Source organism: Piliocolobus tephrosceles, chromosome 2 (genome assembly GCF_002776525.5).
Source record: "Piliocolobus tephrosceles isolate RC106 chromosome 2, ASM277652v3, whole genome shotgun sequence".
Lineage (NCBI taxonomy): Eukaryota > Metazoa > Chordata > Mammalia > Primates > Cercopithecidae > Piliocolobus > Piliocolobus tephrosceles.
Window position 1 is genome coordinate 107352375 of NC_045435.1, and position 14226 is coordinate 107366600.

A 14226-nucleotide genomic window follows, 5' to 3' on the forward strand; every position below is an offset into this window, starting at 1 on the left:
GGCTTGAGGCGCCGGAAGTGACGCCATCGTTGGCGGAAACGCGGTTTGCCTAGTTATGCGAAAACATGGCTGCGGCAGGTTTGGCCCTTCTTTATAGGCGAGTCTCAGCTGCCCTGAAAGCTTCCAGGTCGTTGATAACTCCTCAGGTCCCTGCCTGCACAGGGTAAGTGATGTGTAAAGTAGGTTTGCCCACCTCTCCAACTTTGGATCTTCTTTGGTTGCCGAGATGCCGAGAACAGTTCAAGAATGGAAAGGCCGCCTGGATGGCAGAGCCGGAGCCCCCTTTGGTGAGGAGTGAGTGACCTTGGAGAAGTCGCCCACCTCCGACATTTCTATTTCTTCCTCATTTTGTTGCTGCCCGCTGCGGACAAGACAGTATATGGGGTTTGTAGATGTCCAGAATTTGTTCAAGTAAATAAACCTATAAGTACAGAAGCATCCTGTTGGGCTGGGTGAGGTGGGAAAAACTTTACCTAAGATGTTTTTGTTATGATACTCAAGTCTGTGTCAAGTTTGGATGGCTTAAAAAAGAAGAGTGTTTGTATTTACAGAATGTGTTACAATGAAAGTAACTGGTAACTTAGTAACTTCTTTAATTTTTTTTTTTTTTTTTTTTTTGGTTCTGGATCCAGGGAAGGATCGTTTATTACATTGGTTGCCCTGACTCTTTAGTCTCTAATCCAGAACAATTTCTTTTTTTCTCTGTCTTAATGTTGTTGACATTTTGATGAGATTAGCTTTTTAAGAATCTCTCTTCTTTTGGATTTTTCTGATTGTTTCCTCATGATTAGATTTAGGCTAAATATTTTTGGTAGGGATACAACACTTGTGATAAACTTCATTATTTAGTTTCAGATCATCTCAGGTCATTAACTATTTTTTAAAAACAGGAATTTTGAATTACTGCATAATAATTTATCCAGATGCACAATAATTTTTGAACCATTCTCAGCTGCACATTTACATAATTAAAAACTTGATATCCTATATAGTGCTTTAATAAACATCTTAATTTACAAATTCCCATCTATGATAATTTCTTCAGTTGAAATTTCTAGATGTAGAATTACTGAGTTAAAGGAGGAAGTATTTGAGGCTCCTGATACATGTTGCAGAATTGGGTTTTTTGTTTTTGTTTTTTGAGACAGGGACTGACTGTCGCCCAGGCTGGAGTGCAATGGTGTGATCTCAGCTCACTGAAACCTCTGTCTCCCAGGCTTAAACCATCCTCCCACCTCAACCTCCCGTGTAGTTGTAACTATAAGACATGTGCCACCAATCCTGGCTAATTTTTGTCTTTTTGTTAAAAGACGAGGTTTTGCCATCTTGCCCAGGCTGGTCTTGAGCTCCTGGACTCAAAGTGATCCTCCCACCTCAGTCTCCCAAATTTCTGGGATAACAGGTGTGAGCCACCGTGCCCAGCCCACATGTTGCAAAATTGACTGCTCTTTTTATCTGCGCTTGCACCCATTAGCAATGTAAGAAGGACCAAAAATGTTACCTTAAAATATAATTGTGTAAATATGTTACCTCTGAAATTATAAGGTAGCAGCTTCTATAATGCAATATTAAAAATACTTCCTAAAGCATTTTCAAAATTTATTGTAACCAAGCATGGTGGCTCATGCTTGTAATCCCAGCACTTTGGGAGGCCAAGGTAGGAGGATCACTTGAGTCCAGGAGTTCAAGACCAGCCTGGGCAACATAGTGAGACCAAGTCTCTAAATAAGAAAAAAAAAAAAAAATTAATTCTTGTGCAGAAACCCTGAGTAGCTTTTTAAAACATTATAGATGACAAAATGATTATATTTATTATGATGTTTGCTGCTTATAAAATCCAAATATTATAAAACTTTACTTGTTTATATGTGTTCAATTGCAGGTTTTTTCTTGGTTTGTTGCCTAAGAGTCCACCAAATGTGACATCCTTTCACCAATATAGATTACTTCATACCACTTTGTCAAGGAAAGGACTAGAAGAATTTTTTGATGACCCAAAAAACTGGGGGCAAGAAAAAGTAAAATCTGGTGAGATACTTGGATTTGTCAACATTAAATATATTTATGGAACCTCCCCCCATCATTCTAGGATTATTTATCCAGTTTAGGAATTATTTAGATGTTTCCTTTTTCAGTTTTCTTTGGGACTGTCTACTAGAGAAAATTAAAAGAACCATATAGTAGTAGAGTTACTTGTTCCTTGGCAGATTGGCAAGATGGTTAGAAAAGGAATAGGTTGAAATGATTAACTAAAGTAAGGTTTAGGGCTTATTTTAGATTTTATTTTTTAATGATAATTAGAAGTTTATTTATTTATTTAGAGATGGAGTTTTGCTCTTGTTGCCCAGGCTGGGGTGCAGTGGCACAACCTCGGCTCACCGTAGCCTCTGCCTCTCGGATTCCAGTGATTCTCCTGTCTCAGCCTCCTGAGTAGCTGGGATTACAGGCATGTGCCACCACGCCCAGCTAATTTTGTATTTTTAGTAGAGACGGGGTTTCGCCATCTTGGTTAGGCTGGTCTTGAACTCCCGACCTCAGGTGATCCCCACCATCTTGGCCTCCCAAAGTGCTGGGAATACAGGTTTGAGCCACTGCCCCTGGCCAAAAAGTTAGCTCATAATGACATAAAGTATTTTGTCATTAAGGTGTGAAAATACATTCTGTACTAATGCTAACATTTTTTGAATGCTATTGCCAGTCATGTTAATGTTATTTTCATATGTTACCTAATTTATCCCTAATTACACATTATGTTATATACTATAAAAAAGCTATTGTGTAGTTTACAGATAAGGAAACAGGTTTAGACAGGTTTAGAGAGCTTAAATAATTTGCCAAAGGGCACATGGCTAGAAATATTATTTCATGTCATGTATTATTTTAATAGGAGCAGCATGGACCTGTCAGCAACTAAGGAACAAAAGTAATGAAGATTTACACAAACTTTGGTAAGTATAGTAAGTACATTAATATCTAGACGTTTGAAGCAGTTATAGTGTAACAATGAGGTAAAAACTAAATCTGATATAGAAAATTGAGTAAAGTGATTTGTTTTGTAGTACTATGGATGATAAATCTGATATTTAAGATCATGGAAGATTTTATATGACAGAGGTTAGATTATGACAAATGTCACAGTTCTCAAGTGGTCGGGAATTCAGGAATTTTACTGTGATTTACATTGGTCCTACTAACACCTTTATACTAGCAATTCCAGTCAATTAATAAAATGAAACGGGGAGCAGTTAGTTGCTTTTGTTTTTTTCTTTGAGACAAGGTCTCACTCTGTTGCCCAGCCTGGAGTGCAGTGGTGCAGTCATGGATTACTGCAGCCTTGACTTCCTGGGCTCAAGCGATCCCACACCTCAGCCTCCTGAGTACCTGGGAGCACAAGTATGCATCACCACAACCAGCTAATTTTTTTGCATTTTGTGGTGAGGGAGTTTCCCAATGTTGCCCAGGCTGGTCTCACTGGAGCTCAAGTGATCCTCCCACTTCGGCCTCCCAACATCATGGGATTACAGGCGTGAGCCACTGTGCCCAGCCATTGGTTATATTTAGAATTCTCTCCCTTTTATTACGTTTTCATGATCTGTAATCTTTAGCGTATTTGCTTTGGAAGGGCATGTTGGAGGGTGCATTTAATTGGGAATATAGGTATATTTTTCTGGCAGGCTCTGATGAATTAGAGAGGGTTGAGAGGATTTAAGACAGGATTGCATTTTTAATGTACTATATGTAGCCCAAAGATATGTTTTGTTTGGACCATAATTGTTTTTTAAATTGGGAAGTTTCACACAGAAAATATTATTTCTGTCGACTCTTAAATAATGAGACCTATGATTTGGCAACACTGGCCCTGCATTCCTACATGGCAACAACTTGGCTGGTCTGTGGAGCAACTGCCCTTTCTAGATGGAGCAGGCACACACCACTTCTTAGGTACCCTGTAGTTCTTTCACTGTGTCTACTTCCTTCATAATTGTTATCTGCCTAAGGACTCTAGTAGACATTTACTTTTTTTTATTTTCTTTTTTTGAGACACAGTCTCGCTCTGTCACCCAGGCTGGAATGCAGTGGTGTGATCTTGGCTCACTGCAACCTCCACCTCCGAGGTTCAAGCAATTCTTGTGTCTCAGCCTCTGAAGTAGCTGGGATAACAGGCTCACGCCTCCATGCCCTGCTAAATTTTTGCATTTTTAGTAGAGACGGGGTTTCACCATGTTGGCTAGGCTGGTCTTGAATTCCTGGCCTCAAGTGATCTGCCTCCCTTGGCCTCCCAAAGTGCTGGGATTATATACAGACATGAGCCACTGTGCCTGGCCAGCATTTATGTTTTTTCCCCTGATGTAAAGCATTGTTTATCTTTCTTGACAAAGAATTGTAAGGTGTTTATAAAAACTACTGATACTATGTTTATTCATTATGGAAAAATAAGTTGTTTTAAAGCACTATTAGTTACCGTGGGTTATTGGTGAAAGGATAGTTGAGGCTATTTCAACATTCATCATGGCTGCAACCAACCAAAGTTTTGCCATTTCTCTTTTTTGTTTTTGTTTTTGTTTTTTTGAGACAAAGTCTCCCAGGTTGGAATGCAATGGCGTGATCTCAGCCCACTGCAACGTCTGCCTTCCAGGTTCTCCTGCCTCAGCCTCCTGAGTAGCTGGGATTACATGCGCGCACCACCACACCCAGCTAGTTTTTGTATTTTAGTAGACATGGGGTTTCACCATGTTGGCCAGGCTGGTCTCAAACTCCTGACTTCAAGTGATCCACCCACCTCAGCCTCTGAAAGTGCTGGGATTACAGGTGTGAGCCGCTGTACTCGGCCCTAACTCTTATTCTCAAATAGATGTATTCAGAAAATCTGTCTTCAGTTTAGCTCTGCTGCTTCAGTACCTTTGATTATGTTTGCTGTGCTCTCCCTTCTATGATAAACTACATTTCCTCTATGAATCTTTCCCTGGTCATCTTAGCTAGAAGAGATGTTTCTCATCTCCCCCACTTAATTCTTCTGGTACTTATTGCCTGTCCCACTTATTATCCCACATAGATTACAATTTCAGAAGCAGCATGGTGGAGTTAAAATAGAATGGATTTTGTACACAGAGATCAGGGATTTGAATCTTGAATTACCTGTATGACCCAGAATACCTTACTTCTCTCAGCCTTAGCTTCTTTGTTTAGTAAGTGGAAATAATGCCAACCTCAGAAGGTGGTTGTGAAAACTAGATGAAATTAGTGTATATAAAATGGTTAACACATTGTCTGGCATATAATAGGTACTCAACAAATGTTATTTATCTTCCATCTGCCTTCTCTACTCTCCACTCAGAATGTAAGGACTATATTTTATGCCTCTTTGTAACTATCTTTGCACTTAATACATGTGGCAGATGGAAAGTTTACTGAACAAATGGATAAGCAAAGATAGTTATGTATATAGGACTATTCTTTGTAATCATATTCTATATATTGAGATTTCTAGTATGACTTTATTTATTTATTTTTTTGAGACAAGATCTCACTTTATCCTCAGGCTGGAGTATAGTAGTGCGATCTTAGCCCACCGTAGCCTCGAATTCCCAGGCTCAAACAATCTTCTTGTCTCAGTCTCCCAAACAGCTGAGGCTACAGGTGTGTGCCACCATGCCCGGCTAAGTATATTTTTTATTTTTTGTAGAGATGGGATCTTGCTGTGTTGCCCAGGCTGCTCTTGAACTCCTGAGGTCAAGCAATCCTCCCACCTCAACCTCCCAAAGTGCTGAGATTACAGGTGTGAGCCACAGCACCTCGCCCCTAAGTGACTTTCAAGTACAGATAACTAATTTTGATGTCAGAAATCACAACTTTATTAACATAACCACAGAATAGCATCACAAGGTTTGTGTTCTTTTGTATAGGTATGTCTTACTGAAAGAAAGAAACATGCTTTTAACCCTAGAGCAGGAGGCCAAGCGACAGAGATTGCCAATGCCAAGTCCAGAGCGGTTAGATAAGGTAAGGATTGGAGGACGCTGGAGACTGGTATACACGATTACAGCTAAAAGGAGTTTAGCTATGTGGTTCTTGTATTTGTTGTCAAATAGATTTTTTTTGTTGTTATTTGTTTGAGTTTTAGTAAATGTGAGTAGTGCAAACATCATAGCTCATTTGGAAATATTTCCATCCCCCCCTAAAAGAAATCTGATACTCATCTGCAGTCATTCCTCATTTCTACCTGCAACGTTTTTTTTGGGGGGGAGTGCGGGGGGCAGGAGGGTCTCACTCTGTCACCCACGCTGGAGTGCAGTGGTGTGGTATCTTAGCTCACTGCAACCTCCACCTCCCAGGATCAAGCGATTCTCTTGCCTCAGCCTCCCAAGTTGTTGGGATTACAGGCGTGTACCACCATGCCAAGCTAATTTTTGTATTTTTGGTATGAATGGGGTTTCACCATGTTGCCAGACTGGTCTCAAACTCTTGACCTCAAGTGATCTACTCACCTCGGCCTCCCAAACCTACCTGCAACTTCTAACATAAATGTGGACGACTGTTTTTATTTGAGTAGATACCTAGGAGTAAAATTGCTGGCTTATATGGTAAATCTATGTTTGGCATTTTAAGAAACTGCCAAACTGTTTTCTAAGTAGCTATACCACTTTACATTCCTAGTTCTGGTTTTACCATTTCATTAATAACTAGATCAGTTTTTTACTGCTTTTTAAAATACTGTGGTAAAAATCACATAACATAAAATGTACTATCTTGACCATTTTTAAGTGTAATAGTCAGTAGTGTTTAATAGATTTACAATGTTGTGAAATGTTGGTTACTTTTTTTTTTTTTGAGACAGAGTTTCGCTCTTGTTGCCCAGGCTGGAATGCAGTAGCGGCGATCTTGGGATCTTGGCTCGCTACAACTTCCGCCTCCCATGTTGAAGCAATTCTCCTGCCTCAGCCTCCCAAGTAGCTGAGACCCCAGGCACACACCACCACGACTAGCTAATTTTTTGTATTTTTAGTAGAGACGAGGTTTCACCATGTTGGCCAGGCTGGTCTTGAACTCCTGAGCTTGTGATCTGCCTGTCTCGGCCTCTCAAAGTGCTGGGATTACAGGTATGAGCCATCGTGCCCAGCCAAAGACTTATGTTTTTATTCAGATTTATGTTTTTACTCGATTGCTTTCAAGATCAACCCTTTATTGATTTTTTCTGTAGCATAGTAAGTACTGAGAACAGAACTCAGTTTTTATAATAGCATTAGTGCTGCTACCTAACCTTAGCTACTTTAGTTTCCTTTCCTCACACCAGTCGCAGCCATTGTTACCACACTGCCTTTAAGATGGAAGGACAATAATACCTGGAGAAAATCAAAGAGGAAAAAAATGAAACCTCATTGATTTACCCTAATTATGGAGAAGGTTATTCTGATGTAGTGAAAGTTGAGTTATATAACATTTTTTTCTTTGATCTTTATTTTGACGTAATATTAGACTCACAGAAAAATTACAAGAGTAGTAGAAGGAATTCTCATATACCCTTTATCCCGATTCCTCTGTTTTACTGCGTTTACCTTATCCTTCTATTCATCCATCACTCCTCCATACACATTATTTTTTCTCAAATGTTTGAGAGTAAGTTGTATACATGACATCCCTTTATCTATAAAAACTTCATAAAAACCAGGATATTCCCTTATGTAACCACTATGTAATTTTCAAAATCAGGAAATTAACATTGATACAATTCTATTAGCTGTAATCTACAGATCTTATTCAGAGTTTATCAGTTATCCCAAGTGTCCTTTATGGCAAAAGAAAATTCTGCCTCATGAATTTTCATGTCTCTTTAGTCTAATCTGGAGACTATCTCCTTTAATCTTTCGTTGTGTTTCCTGACATTGAACTTTTTTAAAAGTATAGGGCCTGGGAGGTTGAGGCTGCAGTGAGCCCCGATTGCGCCACCAAACTCTAGCTTCGGTGACCAAGCAAGACCCTGTCTCAATAAATAAAAAACTGAAAGTGCATTGACAAGGATGCTTTATAAAGAACACATTATTTGATGAAAAAGCTTTTGTTATAACGGTGCTGTTATAGAACTTTTGAACTTCAACAGTGGATTATCTGCTTTAAATATATATTTCAGAGGTGAACTTCAGCCCAGTAGGTCATATGTACTGCACTTTCTCAATCAGTAGAACCCAAAATAATAAAAGTTTACTCCAGAGAAGCTGAAAGTGACCGTAATTTTTTCAAACTTCAAATATATCTGGTGTTTCCAGTGTTTTGTGACATACTACTAGGAAACTTTATTAAGCAAAAATGTAAAAGAATTTCTCAATATAAGATAGAAACCAAAGATTTGAAACTGTTTTAAGGAAAACAGAAAAGAAGAATTATAACTGGGATATAATTCTTATCACTGGGCTGATCTGAGTTGATACCCAGTTCAAGCATATTACAGACAAATTTTACTTACAGAGTAATATAAAAATTAAGGGAGAAATTGTATAATTCTGGCACAATAGCTATGATTGTAACTAAAGTATTAACTATCCATCTGAGATAAAAGACCCTCACTATATGTGCTTCTCTTCAGAGTATTAGTACCTATGTATCACACAAATAAATGATATTATGTTACTTCCCTTGTGTTTGAAATACAGAAACAAGGCACGTGATAAAAGATTGATTATAATTTTGCAAGTGGATCTTTTTGTCTCTTTTTAAAAAATGTGTTTCAAGGGCTACTCTGTAATGTTAATTCTTGGCTGTAAAGAGAAGTGTATACTTTTACCCTGGAACACAGTCCTATTAATTTTATATTCTCTCAACTGATGCTTTTGGCACTGAGAAACTTACAGAAAAGATGGCTCTTTGAGGTTGACTTGTTTACAGTAAGGTATATCTAAATAATACTTTTGATTTTCCTTCACATTTCTTGGCATGAACTTCTAAATGTTAATTCTGTGGACTTGGTAGCCATTTACTTTCTATCTTTGTGAGCTAATACTGGATTTCAGCTGAAAGCCTCAAGTCTTACCCTTGCTTAGGCAAACTCTTTAATGTAGTTAGTCAACAACCAGGTTTACTAAAAATTTCTAAAGATTAGCAAGTTTTATATAAAGCCCTTATCAGTATGGTCCCTTTACCCTCCTGGGTTTGCTGGTCTTCAAAATAGAATTTGTCTTAGTCATCTTTTCTTTTTCAGGGATTTTGTAGAAAATAAAATAGTTAAGAGGAAGGCATGTGAATTCAGCTACTGTAAGGCATTTAGTGAAGTTGAGGATAGCAGAAGTGCTGAGTGTGAACTGAGCAGGTTATGGGCTGGGTGCGATGGCTCACGTCTGTAATCCCAGCACTTTGGGAGGCCAAGGCAAACAGATCACTTGAGCCAGGGAGTTTGAGACCAGCCTGGGCTACATGGCAAAACCCTGTCTCTACCAAAACACACAAAAATCATTCGGGTGTGATAGTGCATGCCTGTAGTCCCAGCTACTTGGGAGGCTGAGGTGGGAGGATTGCTTGAGCCTGGGAGGCAGAGGTTGCAGTAAGCCAAGATCGTGCCACTGCACTCCAGCCCGGGTGACAGAGCTAGACCCTGTCTCAAAAAACAAAAATGAAACAGATTATGAAATAATTTATCTAAATTTTTGGCTTTCACATCTTTTTCAGATCTCATAGCTACCTGGGAGATTATAATCTGTGCTTTTTTTGAGGATTCTTATGAGAAACAAATGTGCTTATGCAGTATTTGATATCTCTTGTGATGCTTAAGGGACATACATAACACATAAAATGGCTGTCAGTATGTATTTAGAACTATGAAAAAGTTTGGCCCATCTCACATGACAATCCCCAACATATGAATATTTATGTATAAACAAATATAGGGCCGGGTATGGTGGCTCATGCCTGTAATCTCAGCACTTTGGGAGGCCAAGGTGGGCAGGTCACCTGGGGCCAGGAGTTCTAGAGCAGCCTGGCCAATATGGTGAAATCCTGTCTCTACTAAAAATGCAAAAAATTAGCTGGGCTTGGTGGCGGGTGCCTGTAATCCCAGCTGCTCAGGAGGCTGAGGTGTGAGAATCACTTGAACCTGGAAGGTGGAGGTTGCAGTGAGCCGAGATCATGCCACTGCACTCCAGCCTGATTGACAGAGCAAGACTCTGTCTCAAAAAAAAAAAAAAAATACATATATATAACTCTGCCAATGTATACAGTATAAAACAATAGAAATCTTAAAGAGGTAAAAATAAATAGAAGTTTAATAGTATCATCTTGCATGTTGATAAATCTTTGGAGATTATTATCTGGATAGACTGCTATTCCTTTCCTTGTAGTAGCAACAGCTACCAAGCAGGCCGCAATATCTGTGTCTGCATGTCAGGGACACAGTGATTAGTTGAGACCAGAACATGTCTTTTTTAATATAATGAAAATAGCAAATTGTTGTCACTTCTTATTAGCTCATTGAGTTTTGAAATAACATGAATCAAATTGGGTCTCCAAAAAGAATCTATATAAGTGTATCTCACTCCAAACAGAACTAATATGTGGAAATAGATTTGTAGTTAAATAAAACTATGAACTTTTAAAAAAATATAGAAAGTGGTAATCTAGACACCCATGTAGACATACTTGTGCCAAAAAGATTTTTAGGAAATACTTAACAGAGTGGTTCTTTGGCATAAATATTCATTGTAAGTTTTCTGTAGCAGAGTGTTTATACATTCTCTTTTTTGGAATTTTGTAGTAGGTGATTGTTGAAATTGTATCTTTCTATTCTCTTTTCAGGTAGTAGATTCCATGGATGCATTAGATAAAGTTGTCCAGGAAAGAGAAGATGCCCTAAGGCTTCTTCAGACTGGTCAAGAAAGAGCTAGACCTGGTGCTTGGAGAAGAGACATCTTTGGAAGAATCATCTGGTAGGTAGTTAACACTGTGGCTCTTCTAAGATGAGAGTGGAAATCCATGCCTCATTCCCCTGTCCAATATCTTTAAAAAAAAAAAAAAAAAAAAACTTGCACCATATGAGATATGTTAGTGATATGTCTAATAAAAGAAGAGGCCCCACACTCCTTTGCACTTTAACGAAGGGGGATATGAATGAAGGTAGCTTTATCTGGTAAAACCAGCCCAGACATCCCATTCCCATGGTTCAGTTACCTATAAGTCTTTATTGTAGTGGTTCGTAGTCTTATATGAATCACAAGGCCTTTTGAGACTTTGATGAAAGTTATGGATCGTTTCCTCAGAAGAATGTACATGCACACGTATCACTTCAGAAGGTATAAAATCCATGAAGCTAACTTCAGGACACACACCTGCCCTCTTTGCCCATTGAGAACCTGTAACTATTTTTTTTAAAGTCTCAGGGAATGTCACATGAACCAGTTTCAGTTTGCTCCCGTTGCCATCAGGATAAACCCTAGGACAAGTTATTAAATAGTTTATTTAAAAAAAAAAGAGAGAGAGAGAGAAATAGTTTATTTTTTATACTTCCTTGTTTCTCCTACATTCATATCCCAGAGTCCTGTCGGCCTTTGGGAAAGGATCTGATAATCAGCATTCATGCTGAGGTGTTAAGTAACTGAGAAGACCTGGTGAAAATAAACTTCCGCTCAGAAGGAGGTTTATTTACCTTTGGGCTGAACAACCAAGATGAAGCATCATTAGACTTTTAAATGTAGGCAGAATGGGGAAGGCCTTTTGGTTAGAGACCTTCCCTGTACTCTTGACATTATACCACTTAACTCATAACTCATTTGGTAGGTTCTTTCAATGGGGTTTAAGTCCAACACAGAAAAGAGAGAAATTGCCAAAACATCTCACTAAAAACGTTTATCTGTTTTATTTTCTACTAATTTTCATTTGGACTAACCCATTTGAGGTAAATTAGGAAAGTGAAAATGTATTAAATGTTTTCTTTAAGGCAAATTACTTTTTGCTTTATTGGCAGGCACAAGTTCAAGCAGTGGGTTATACCTTGGCACCTAAATAAAAGATACAATAGGAAACGATTCTTTGCCATGCCTTATGTGGACCATTTTCTCAGGTGAGCACAAGTACCCTTAATAAAACATATTATCTTTATACCAGATGACATAAAGAAAGCTTAAGCTTTCTTTAAATTTTAATTTCTGTTATTATGTAAGTATTTTTAAAAATAGAAAAGTCAGGCCAATTTTGGCTTTTGCTGACGTTGCTTTTGGTGTTTTAGACATGAAGTCCTTGCCCATGCCTATGTCCTGAATGGTACTACCTAGATTTTCTTCTAGGGTTTTGATGGTATTAGGTCTAACATTTAAGTCTCTAATCCATCTTGAATTAATCTTCGTATAAGGAGTAAGGAAAGGATCCAGTTTCAGCTTTCTACTTATGGCTAGCCAATTTTCCCAGCACCATTTATTAAATAGGGAATCCTTTCCCCATTTCTTGTTTTTCTCAGGTTTGTCAAATATCAGATGGTTGTAGATGTGTGGCATTATTTCTGAAGGCTCCGTTCTGTTCCATTGGTCTATATCTCTGTTTTGGTACCAGTACCATGCTGTTTTGGTTACTGTAGCCTTGTAGTATAGTTTGAAGTCAGGTAGCGTGACGCCTCCGGCTTTGTCCTTTTGACTTAGGATTGTCTTGGCAATACGGGCTCTTTTTTGGTTCCATATGAACTTTAAAGCAGTTTTTTCCAATTCGGTGAAGAAACTCATTGGTAGCTTGATGGGGATGGCATTGAATCTATAAATTACCTTGGGCAGTATGGCCATTTTCACAATATTGATTCTGCCTATCCATGAGCATGGTATGTTCTTCCATTTGTTTGTGTCCTCTTTGATTTCACTGAGCAGTGGTTTGTAGTTCTCCTTGAAGAGGTCCTTTACATCCCTTGTAAGTTGGATTCCTAGGTATTTTATTCTCTTTGAAGCAATTGTGAATGGAAGTTCATTCCTGATTTGGCTCTCTGCTTGTCTGTTACTGGTGTATAAGAATGCTTGTGATTTTTGCACATTAATTTTGTATCCTGAGACTTTGCTGAAGTTGCTTATCAGCTTAAGAAGATTTTGGGCTGAGACGATGGGGTTTTCTAAATACACAATCATGTCATCTGCAAACAGGGACAATTTGACTTCCTCTTTTCCTAACTGAATACCCTTGATTTCTTTCTCTTGCCTGATTGCCCTAGCCAGAACTTCCAACACTATGTTGAATAGGAGTGGTGAGAGAGGGCATCCCTGTCTTGTGCCAGTTTTCAAAGGGAACTTTTCCAGTTTTTGCCCATTCAGTATGATATTAGCTGTGGGTTTGTTTCTGCACAGCAAAAGAAACTACCATCAGAGTTAACAGGCAACCTACAGAATGGGAGAAAATTTTTGCAATCTACTCATCTGACAAAGGGCTAATTTCCAGAATCTACAAAGAACTCAAACAAATATACAAGAAAAAAACAAACAACCCCATCCAAAAGTGGGGAAAAGATATGAACAGACATTTCTCAAAAGAAGACATTCATACAGCCAACAGACACATGAAAAAATGCTCATCATCACTGGCCATCAGAGAAATGCAAATCAAAACCACAATGAGATACCATCTCACACCAGTTAGAATGGCAATCATTAAAAAATCAGGAAACAATAGGTGTTGGAGAGGATGTGGAGAAATAGGAACACTTTTACACTGTTGGTGGGATTGTAAACTAGTTCAACCATTATGGAAAACAGTATGGCGATTCCTCAAGGATCTAGAACTAGATGTACCATATGACCCAGCCATCCCACTACTGGGTATATACCCAAAGGATTATAAATTATGCTACTACAAAGACACATGCACACGTATGTTTATTGCGGCACTATTCACAATAGCAAAGACTTGGAATCAACCCAAATGTCCATCAGTGACAGACTGGATTAAGAAAATGTGGCACATATACACCATGGAATACTATGCAGCCATAAAAAAGGATGAGTTTGCGTCCTTTGTAGGGACATGGATGCAGCTGGAAACCATCATTCTTAGCAAACTATCACAAGAAGAGAAAACCAAACACCGCATGTTCTCACTCATAGGTGGGAACTGAACAATGAGATCACTTGGACTCGGGAAGGGGAACATCACACACTGGGGCCTATCATGGGGAGGGGGGAGGGGGGAGGGATTGCATTGGGGAGTTATACCTGATATAAATGATGAATTGATGGGTGCTGACGAGTTGATGGGTGCAGCACACCAACATGGCACAGGTAT

General features: G+C 38.7%; 1 protein-coding gene across 1 annotated transcript in view; it reads left to right on the forward strand.

Moving 5' to 3' along the window:
* The first annotated feature begins 32 nt into the window (after positions 1–32).
* Positions 33–14226, forward strand: part of MRPL47 (mitochondrial ribosomal protein L47) — an 18281-nt gene continuing 4087 nt past the window's right edge. Inside the window, exons 1-6 of the mRNA XM_023184784.2 lie at positions 33–163; positions 1883–2028; positions 2888–2948; positions 5904–6000; positions 10777–10907; positions 11942–12037. Coding sequence (XP_023040552.2) covers positions 66–163; positions 1883–2028; positions 2888–2948; positions 5904–6000; positions 10777–10907; positions 11942–12037 — 629 coding nt within the window. The 5' untranslated portion in view covers positions 33–65. The remainder of the gene's footprint in view (positions 164–1882; positions 2029–2887; positions 2949–5903; positions 6001–10776; positions 10908–11941; positions 12038–14226) is intronic.